This window comes from Onychostoma macrolepis, chromosome 04, assembly GCF_012432095.1.
Source record: "Onychostoma macrolepis isolate SWU-2019 chromosome 04, ASM1243209v1, whole genome shotgun sequence".
Classification (NCBI taxonomy): domain Eukaryota; kingdom Metazoa; phylum Chordata; class Actinopteri; order Cypriniformes; family Cyprinidae; genus Onychostoma; species Onychostoma macrolepis.
Window position 1 is genome coordinate 20,056,625 of NC_081158.1, and position 11,240 is coordinate 20,067,864.

The 11,240-nt window shown below is 35.3% G+C and overlaps 1 protein-coding gene across 9 annotated transcripts in view; it reads left to right on the plus strand.

Annotated features, from left to right (window-relative positions):
* Positions 1 to 11,240, plus strand: part of magi2a (membrane associated guanylate kinase, WW and PDZ domain containing 2a) — a 220,629-nt gene that overhangs the window by 124,564 nt on the left and 84,825 nt on the right. For all 9 annotated transcript variants that reach the window (XM_058773745.1, XM_058773746.1, XM_058773748.1 and 6 more), the window contains exons 3-5: positions 526 to 645; positions 5,138 to 5,353; positions 8,569 to 8,773. In XM_058773745.1, the coding sequence (XP_058629728.1) occupies positions 526 to 645; positions 5,138 to 5,353; positions 8,569 to 8,773 (541 nt within the window). The remainder of the gene's footprint in view (positions 1 to 525; positions 646 to 5,137; positions 5,354 to 8,568; positions 8,774 to 11,240) is intronic.

The following is an 11,240-nucleotide window of genomic DNA, read 5'->3' on the forward strand; positions in this document are numbered from 1 at the left end:
AATTCTTTTAATTTGGAATACTATTTCACTTTATTACTGTATTTTTGATTTATTTATTTTTTTAAACAGCCTTCGTGAGCATGAGACGTCTTTTGAAAACATTCAAAGTCCTTAATTATTACAAACTTTTTGGTTCATGGAAGTTCATGGAAATTTTTTCAACAAAAGTTTTTTGGAAAAACACCATTTCTCCAGGCTTGTATGTTTCTTTTTGTATGAATGGGGTTGTGTCATTATTTTCACCTTAAAACCTCAAAACCCTGACATTTAGTTTTTCTTCCTTCCTCATTCTTTTTTCTGTGTCTGACAGACTGTCAGACAGCATATGTGGCACTCTGTGTAAAAATGAAGTGAGCCAGTTACCCAAGCACCTGTTCTGTTTGGCTCATGTTAAGCTTTGCTATAAAACCCTTTTGTTGTTGTTGTTGTTGGATGAACTTTCTCGCTGCTGATTAAGCCCATGGCACAAACCCTTAGAGGGCTCATTGACCTGAACTAACTCCAGTCTTTCTCTTTTCTCTGTAGGTACAACCAGGCAGCCTAAAGAAGGAGAGGTTCCAGGAGTGGACTATAATTTTGTGACCGTTGAACGGTTTCTGGAATTGGAGAGAAGTGGAGCTTTGCTGGAAAGTGGAACTTATGAAGGTATACTAGCCAAGTTGCACAACCAAGTTTTTGTCCCATTGGTAGGATGGGACAAATTGGTAAGTCCTAACCAACCAACCAATTAAGTATTAAAGTGTTGCTTTTTGTGCTATGGACATGAGTGATACCTCAAATCATGGAGTTCCTTTAGGTGAATTGTGTTACTATTACTACTCTAAGCAATTTTTAACCTAGTGAACGACAATAGCAGCTAAATAATCCCATAGACGTCCATTGAAAGAGGCAACTGTATCATATTTACTTAGGAGCAAAATATCATCAGCCAGGTTTATATACACATAATTTTAGGCAAAATTTTGAGATGTTGCATAAAAAAATGCTAGATTAAAACCAAGATGTTCAAAATTTGCATACAAAAACTTGTCTTATGTAGGAACATAGTTTTATTCAGTAAGAAGACATCTGCATAAATTGCAATGGAAACACAATTACCAAGAAAATTCTTATTTGTGCATCAAAAAGGTGTGAATTTGCATGAACAAGTTACATGAATGAATAATTCTCTAAGAGAACAAAAGAAAACATGTTTTTATGGTCATTCTAAAATGCCAGAGCCAAAGCCTATCATTAAAATGATTGGCTATTATTACCTCCTTGGACTGTCTGACATGCTCTCACTCCCCAGACATAAGGCGTCTTCTGCCGTTTGCTTACAAATGTGTTCTTCAGAGCATTTTGTTTGCATAAGTAATTTATTAAATTTAATAATGAGCCCCAGTGGCTACAAGTTATATATCCATTTCTATTTTGTGCCATTCTTCATTTTTGTAAGATTTTTTTTGTTCTTTTTGTGATAATCTGATTTTCGAGACCCTAGTAGAGAACAGACCTTGGGAAAGTATCTGATTGGCGGTAACTCTAGTTAATTCGCAGCGTGATATAAAAATACCCTAACGGGAAACTGATTCTCTGGGGTCTTGTGAGCTTAGCCTTTCTTCACTTCAAAAGTCCAACAACTCCATCCCTTGAATAAATATTACTCTCCTCCTCCCTCTTTCGGTCCATTTCTACTTTTCTCTCCGAGCTGACTCTCTAAACTACTGAAAGCGATCTCCATATACGAAGTACATCAGCTCTTCTTTTCTACTCTTGTTAATTCTTCCTCAGTGTTCATAATGGTGATTTTGATTTTCATCGTTTTAAAGAATGTGACTAGCACAGTAAAGAGCTCTTAGACTGCTTCTCAGCTCAGCATTAATAATGTATCATCAGGTATATAAGTGCGGTTTTTGATGGGTTTACAAAGGATTTCGAAATCTAATATATAAAATAGTCTTTAAATCCCTGGATACAAAAATGTACGGACTAACTCTAACAGGACTAACATTGTTATTTCCACCGCATCAGATTATGTATTGAGTTTATTAGCATTCTGTGTTGGAAATGCTGTTTTAATCAAATGTAGGTGTTATTTGTCAAATCTACTTTTTTAATAACTCCAAATATTATATTTAAATAATTTTTTATTGTAGTAATATTTTATAGTATTACTGTTTACTGTATTTTAGATCAAATAAATGCAGCCTTTGTGAGCATTGGAGACTTTTTTATAAAACAAATCTTACATCCAGAAGAAACACTCATATTAACATGGAATTGTGTTTCAGAAAAAAAGAAAGAAAGAAGTATGCCAGACTTGTCGATCAACTTACAGTAGATGCAAAGAAACACTTAAATGTATGCTCCAGAAATACAAATATTAACAGTGTGATGTTTATTATTCTACTGTTATTGTTTTTAAATCCATATTTATGAGTTACAGCTGTTGCGCGCTGCAGAATCATGTCAGGTAGTGACCCAGGGAGAATTGAAGACGCACTCCACCAGATGCCCTGCTCTCCTCTAGAGCCTGTTCATCCCAGGGGAGCCGTGGCACTTTCACTGAGTCTGTAAACATAGAACAGCACTGTTAGTGTCAGAGTCCTGGCTGAATGGACTTTTGAGTTTTGTTGGTTTGTTTGCGGAGACAAAATTTCCACTGACTGAGCAATGCGACCACACTCAGAGAAGTAAGATATTATGAGCACATCACGTTTACCTTGTCGTCTGACTAGTCATCTAAGTACATACCAGACTTATTTTTCAAATTTGTATATATTCATAGTTTTATATAAAACTAATTAGAATTACTACTATGTGTGTAGATTAGGGTATTGATGGTTTAGGGACAGTCCATGTTTAAAACTTTGCTTTTGTATATGTGCATATGTAGGCCTATATATACTGTACTTCCGTACTCACTACTGTTAAAAAGTTTGCAAAGATCCACCCCTCTTAGTTACTGTTGCTACGTCCGACAAGCCATGGCGCTCTCACATCACAAATCATGTTCTCATGCAGTGAAAAATACATCACGGAGCAAAGAGGACACTGGCAACACTCCGACAGACAAGACAGAGCAGATTACTTTTGTTATGAAACAAAGTCTCAGCTTTAAAAACATTTTTTAAGAAATTCAAAGAATAAATACTGTTTTGTGGCTTTTTAATGTGTCAAGACAGATCACTGTAAGCGCCTTAGTTCATGCGGAATGTGAACCGATCATCTCTTGCTCTTTACTAGTTAAAGCATGAAATACACATGAATGAACATCTGAAGGTATCTTGCTTCAACCGTGGAAAGATGTCAGTACACACCATTTTTCCATTTTTCAAGTTCCAATGTTAATCTACTCTGCCTGTTTTGTTTGTCAAAGAAAATGGCAGATTTGCCATTATGATTGGTCAGGTCACCTGTCAATCAAACTCCTGGTGAATTGTCAATTAAGGTTATTTTTTATTCAGTAGGATCAGTGTTGGGGGTAAAGCATTACAAGTAACGCGAGTTACATAATCAGATTATTTTTTTCAAGTAAAAAGTGAAGTAAATCATTACTTTTTAATTTACAAGAAAATATCTAAGTTACTTTTTTAAATAAGTAACTCCAGTTACTTTTTTTCCCCGTTTATTGACTGACAGCTCTCCTGTCCGCATGTTGAGAGAAATCAGGTGTAAGATTTTACTGTAGTTCTACAATAAATGTGAACATGCATTAATTCATCTCACTCGCAAAAAAACTTCAGTATTCCTCAAAATTAATAAAACTGTGAAATGCAACTCAGAATACATCGCAAACCTGCAATAATTAAATGTTAAATAATAAATATCCTTTATGTATTTAATCCCATTATATTAACCAATGTCTTTGCTGCTTCAATGATCTAATTCAACCATACTAATAAGTAAAAATTACTCTGTGCTGTAGTGTGTTGAACTTTCTTCTTCTGTGTTCTACTTTACAGACGATGAATTTACTTTTCCTTCAGCCTGAGGCTGATTCATTTCACTTTTGGTGTGAAAGGGCTTTTACGTTTGTCAAAAATATAACTTTTTAATATTAAACCAAACAAGCAAGCACTGCCCAAAAAAAAAGTAACGCAAAAGTAACGTAATGCTTTACATTTTCATAAAAAGTAACTAAGTAACGTAATTAGTTACTTTTTTAGGGAGTAACGCAATATTGTAATGCATTACTTTTAAAAGTAACTTTCCCCAACACTGAGTAGGATACATATAATTGATCAAACGTGCTAGATATATATTTAAAAATAATTGGTGTTATTTTGAACTTTCTTCTCGTCATTTTGGAATCCCGAAAAAAAAAAATGTATCATGGTTTCCACAAAAAAATATTAAGCAGCACAGTTAATTTCAAACTTGACAATAGAACACGTTTCTGGAGCACCAAAGTTATTAAAATAGGAAATTATCCATTGTCACACTGTTTAGTGAAAGTGACGTGACATGTGGCCAAGTATGGTAACCCATACTCGGAATTTGTGTTCTGCATTTATCCCATCCAAAGTGCACACACACAGCAGTGAACACACACATGGAGCAGTGGGCAGCCAACGCTGTGGCCCCTGGGGAGCAGTTGGGGGTTCGGTGCCTACATTCACTCCCCCCACCAACAACCATTAGGCCACGACTGCCCATTTACTGTAATTTTAGATAAGCCTTTTTATTTAAAAAACATGAAAAAGTTACAAATCCTGAACATTTGATCCATACTCTGTGTATTTCAATTTCATTTTTTTCAAACATAACTACTGTTAAAACCAATACTACGTATCTACTACAATACTACAATCTTAATTACTACACACCAAGCCTAACACTAAAATACTTTTTTTCTTACTTTGAGAATTAATAAACATTATTTTTGAATCACTTTCATGTCATGTTGCCGGAAGTCCCTAAAAGATTGTGTCTGCAAATGTAGCTCACTTCAGGAAGCAATTTTGTCCTCAAAGTATAACTACAGTAAACTCCCACTGGAAAAAGGTGCCTTGCTTATTGCCTGAGAGGCTGATTAACAACATGCAGGATACTGCATCTTTCTCCATTCCTCCAGTTGTGACTTGGTGGCAGCAGAGCTTATATTATAAACTTTCAAACGTCAATTATGCATCAAATGTCTGATTGGTTGCAGATAACTATTACGGCACCCCGAAGCCCCCGGCAGAGCCCAGCCCACTGCTGCTGAATGTAGCTGAGCAGCTGTTGCCAGGTGCTACACCCAGATCCCAGGGCAAACGCAGACGTAACAAGTCCGTCAGCAACATGGAGAAGGCTGGCATCGAGCCGCCCGAGGAGGAAGAGGAGGAGAGGCCCGTCATCAACGGCAACGGAGTGGCCATCACCCCAGGTGAGGAGCTCTCAATCAGTTTAAGAAGAAGAGAGATCTTGTCATGTGCGGCTCTTCAGTGTAATAAATCCAGTTACTGCTGTGACCTCAGATCAGGGTTACTAGCATAGAGATGATTACCGTGAGGCCACCAGGTGCATCATCATAGCAACCGCCTCCACTCTAAATTACCTCATAGTAACCACTGTTGTCAGGGCAATAGCCTAGCAACTGTCGCGCCAGCATGTTATCACACGTTCCTTGTTTTTGCGCTCCATAAGAGCGGCTCTGCGGGGCGGAAACGTGCATCAAGTCTGGATGTACTGAAAAAACCTTTTGTTTTCTTCTGGCTGTAATACAGCAGCATGACATGGTGATTTAGAATCTAACACAGTCAGTGAGAGAATTGTTGACATGTAGTAATATAAAGAACTGCCAGAGGAAAATGTATTGCTCAGAGCTCTTTTATAGCTCAGTGCACTTAAATTCAATATGAAATCAAAATTTACCCTATTTGCTTTCTTAATACAAGTTCCTGGTCTTATTGTGCACGATTCATCAGTCCATGTTATTCGAAAGAGGGGGGGAAAAAATCTGAAACTTTCAGTTAACTTCGCCTAGACTGAAAATAATGTCAACCAAAGGCCAAATAACTGTTTAGGCATTGTTTTCCAGGGATTTCTGAATTCTTGGCCATTTTAATATAATGTTGGTTAATGTTGATATAGTGATGTTTATGGCAATAATGAAGATGGATTTGAAAAATAAGTAGGGGACTCTAAAGGGTTAGGCAACCCAAAAATAAATATTCTGTTCTGAGAGATTGTTGTACCTCCATTGAACTTCCACTCAAACGTTGATGCTTCCAAAAGTACATCAAGACAACAGTCATTGCAACAGAAATCCATATGAACGGAGCTCTTTAATCCAAGTCTTCTCCTTTATATGTTGAATAGATTTAATTTAGCGTGGTGTTCACAAACCTCAGTCAAATTTGATCAATACAGAGAGCAAATCAAATATGCTAAATGGAAACTCACCTGTACTTGCTTGACGTGTGAGAAACCTAATTGGTTCTTGTGCCTTAAGCATGGACAGTTAAGATTTACCATATTTGAATTTTATTTGTGTTTCAAAGATGAATGAAAGACTTATGAGTTTGGAACAACACAATCCTGAGTAATTGATGACAGAATGTTCATTTTTGGGGAAAACTAACCCTTCAGCCACATCACATCATAGTCAAAAAATGGGTAAATATTCTTTCACTCAGAAATAAATCACTTTATGGACATGAAATGAGTTCATGGAGTTCTCAATTATTCACTAAAGTGTCAACTTTGTCTTTCACGGTGTTGGGTAGTAACTAGTTGTGTAATTTAATTACAAAATAAATGTAACTGTAATCTGTTACAGTTACTGAGATAAAATTAAATTACAGTTACTCATGAAAATGTCAACGTTTACAAAACGGGATTACATCTGAATATTTTCACATGCATACAGATTTGAGTGATTTAATTCCCAAATTGCAAATTGTTTTTGTTTTGTTTTTCCCAAGGTGTTGTTAGATGCCAGTGTTTCCTGTCATATTTATGCAAAGATTCGGTTTGTATTTAACCTTGCATAGATCTGTATTTAACCTTAGAACGATCTCAAAATAAAAATAGGTGCTGATTTTGTGGTGGCTGTGCTTTAAAATTCAATTATTATAATCTTAATTCAAGTCATGAAGGATTTTGAAAGTCTGATTGTAATCAGTAGGGTTAACCCTGCCTGGTTTAAATATTTGAAAATGATTAACAGTTTAGAAACATTTAGAAAAGAAAAATAGAAATTAAATTTAGAAAAGGTAATCAAATGTAATCAGTTACATTACTTTAATAAAGTAATTGAAATAGCTACACTACTTACGTTTTACATAGAGTAACTCGTAATTTGTAACTTAAAATAACTTCCCCAACACTGGTCTTTCAAAGTTTCTCTTAAAATTCTTTAAGAAATAGAAACCAATAAGACAAATTTTGACAGCAAGTAAGAGTATATAATAAAGCTATGTTATTAATGTGGATAGCTCAAATAATGTGGCCTTGGGATTTTATGGAAATGTTTCAGTTATTATTGAAAATCTCTGACTTTTCATTGCACGCTTTGGTATCTTGCAATATCTGAGCACAGTTTGAAATGTTGATGAAATATCTGAGGAGACACATTTTAATGAGATAAGAATATTCTTTATTTCTGTTGTGCACCACCTTAGATGCACTGTTTCTGTATTTACAGTATATACGTATATGGTTTTCACATGTCTTGAAAATATTCTAAATTTATCCACCATTGGCGAGTGTGGCAAAAAGACTGTGCGTCTTTGATGATTTTAAATGTTGTCTAGATAGACAGCTCACTAGGTTTCAGAACAGAGCTTGTGTGTGATTGAGTGAAGCTGTCCTTTCATTTCTCAGTTGATTAAAACATCAGTACTGCTGAATGTTATGGAATTCAGTCTCTTTTTCTTTCGTCTCTCCCTCTCTCTTCCCCTCGATCTGTCTTTTGCGCCTTTCCTTTGGGACCTCCAACCTCCATAACTCAAACTAGGACATATTCAGCTCTATTTTTTTTTTCCTCTTCTTCTCTCTCACTTTCCCACCGCAGACTCCATTTTAATCACTCCACTCTTATTTCACCGTCTCAGTCCGGCTAACTCCATCTCTGTCTGTTCTTCCATCATTTCTAACATTCTTCTGTTTTTCTTTTTCTATCATGCCCCTCTTATTGTGACCTGCTTTTCAATTCTCTCAGAAACTCCAAATCTCAGTTACATCTCCCTCTCTTATAAATATTTTCTCTGTCTGTCTCGCTCATATTCACTGGTTTTCTCTGTAGTCTTGGACTCTGAGTTTCACCAGCCGTGCCGATAAAAGTTGGAGACGTCTCCCAGAATATAGCGCTGGATTATTGTAAATTTGACAGCTTCTTTTTATAAGCATAGCTTCTCTTGGTGATTATTCTGTTGAATTATATTACACCGTTTTCATCTTTTTTATCCACTTCTACTGTCTAATTCTTTTTAATTGATTTAGGTGTTTGAGTCAGAGATGTAGTTTTGCAAATTATCTTAAAGTACATTTACTATTTAAAAATTTTCATTATGATATTGGTGAAAGTTTAACGATTACATAACGCATTCATTTTAGAATTAGACTTCTGTTAAAAGCAATTTTTCTTGCATTTTTCAGAGTCCAGTGAACATGAAGACAAGAGTACGGACGCCTCAGGGGAGATGCCCACCACATGCCCCTCCGAAACCTCTACAGATGCCCCTAAAGAAGAGACAGAACCACCAAAATCGCCTCTCAAACCAGAGGAGAATGACGAGCTGGGTCCTCTGCCAGATAATTGGGAGATGGCTTACACTGAGAAAGGAGAAGTGTACTTCATAGAGTGAGTATCTATATCGGTCTAATTTTCAGCTAATTAGAATTACAATGATAAATTATAAGCAGCAGCATTGGTTAAAGGTGCATTCAGTATTTTTTTTCCCAGAAAATTAAATGAATATGAATAGTAATTTTGAAAAAAATAAAATAAAATCATGAACATTGTGCAGTACGCTTAGTGGGAGCCATGTTGAGATCACACGACCAGCTAGATATATTAAATATATGTATATTTTATAATATGTACTGCTTTTTGTAATATATTTTAATATAAAAATCCTATATTTATGTCAATAACCCACATGGTTTTCCCGCAGAACTGGGCTACTTTTACCTATATTTGACTGACATGATTGTTGTACCAATGATAAAACTGTGCTAGATGATTCTTTTAGTGAGAGAAAGGCACTGGTTGGGAGCCTCCTGGGAGTTCCTTTATGAAAACAGATGATTACTACTGTATTGTGATTTTCAAGTTGGAGTAAACATAAAAATAACATAAAAATGACTGTAAAACATGTATTTTAGTTATGGAAGTGGCATGAGTTTTATATATTTGAGTTATGGACATTGGGCTAGTTTTGGGCCTTTTATTTGAAAGTATCTGACGATTTCAGTGACCTTGGTCAACTGTGAATATAATGGAATCAGTTGCTGATAATTTTATCTTTAGTATGATCTGACCTGACTGCCATATTGGCCAACATGAAGCGAAATTTACTGAGCGCACCTTTAAAAAATGTATAGAAATCATTGGAGCTGTTTTTTTGCATGCATTGTTCAGACCATATTGAGCTTTGGTGCTAACTCAAGATATACAGGTTCTGATTCTGTGACATCTGTTGATTCCATTTCCATTCTTTCTCTACTTGCTCAATGAAATATATATTTTTTTGTTGTTTGTTATGTTTTGTCACTTTTCATTTATTTTTTAACCATGACCTGACCTTGTCCATGCCCACATGCTATTTATTAAATGAGTTAATTGAGTTAATTTAGAGCCTGAATCACTAAAATGCTCTAAATGAGGCAACGGCACAAACATGGATCAAAACCACTATAATCCAGCCACCTGAATCATCTCTTTTAAATGCGAAAAGTGTTTTGTACTACACAGCACAGTTATACCACTCTTTTCATCATTTGATCTATAGATGAATCACTGTTGCTATGATCAATACAATTTTACAGAAACATCTAAATATTTTTTTCTTTTTTTTCATATTTTTACTTTCAATTTAAACTAGTGCTGTCAATCGATTAAAAAATGTAATCGTGTTAATCACAGTCGTGGACTGTGATTAATCATGATTAATCGCAAATTTAAAATACTAGGATTTACCTGTAAATGTGTTGAAAAAGAAATGCGTGACAAACTAGTTTAAGGAAACAGAACCTTTCACACTTCCGCCAGGTATGAGACATAATCCTTATTATTCTTTTATCATTATTCTTTTGTTTTTATTCAGCCATTATCAGCCTTTATACTGGCAATAAAACATTTACCAAGCCACATCGCTTCAATCCCAGTATACATTTACCCAACTATTATCAAAAGTATTTCTAAATAAATACAACAAAACATTTTCTTACGACCTTACGTGAAGTATTATGACAAAATGCATTATGAAGAAGAATTGGACCTGTTCTGCAGGTGCATTAGAGCTAACATTAGCATCATGCTACATAAGACAATTTATGAGATTAATAGTGCACTTTTACTCAGAACTCACTTCAAACCACCATCGAGTGTTTGTAATAACTTCCTTTATGATCACATGTGGAATTTGGTTGTTTACTGTTGTTAAAATATGCTATTTATAGCCTTTTATATCGCTACACAAATTAGCATTTCAGATGTACACATTGAACTCAAGAAAATCACATACAAATATCCTATCGTAATCATGTGTTTATTATTTTATATAATCTATAGTGGCTGTTGTCATGTTTGTTTCTGCTGTGTAAAAGCCTTAACATGTATGCTCTGCTGAAACTCACGTTGTTTGATGTTACAACCGCCTCTCCATTCTTAAGTTGCCAGGGATACATTTCAAGTATAATACACATTAGTAAAAGGATCTATTTTAATTTTTATTTGTCTATATACACCGTGGGGGGCCGTGGTACATTATAAAAGTAGCCCAAAAACCCGCAACCCACGGCTCTGTAATTTTTTCCCGTGACTGTATTTTCAAAATAGCCCACTTGTGCCATTACCCTGGCAACACTGCTTCGCTGTACCCTCATCACACAATGATAGATAACCTTCCGCGCTGCGATGACAGGAAGAAGTTGGGGTCAAACCTTATCAAACGATTCATTTGCATTCAAAAAATATTAAAGCGTTAAAATTTTTTTATTAATCACGTGCTTTAACGCGTTAACGTTGACACCCCTAATTTAAACTTGTTTCCATAGATCATATAGTGTAACATTAATTGCACCATACTTTTTAATTTCACCTCAGA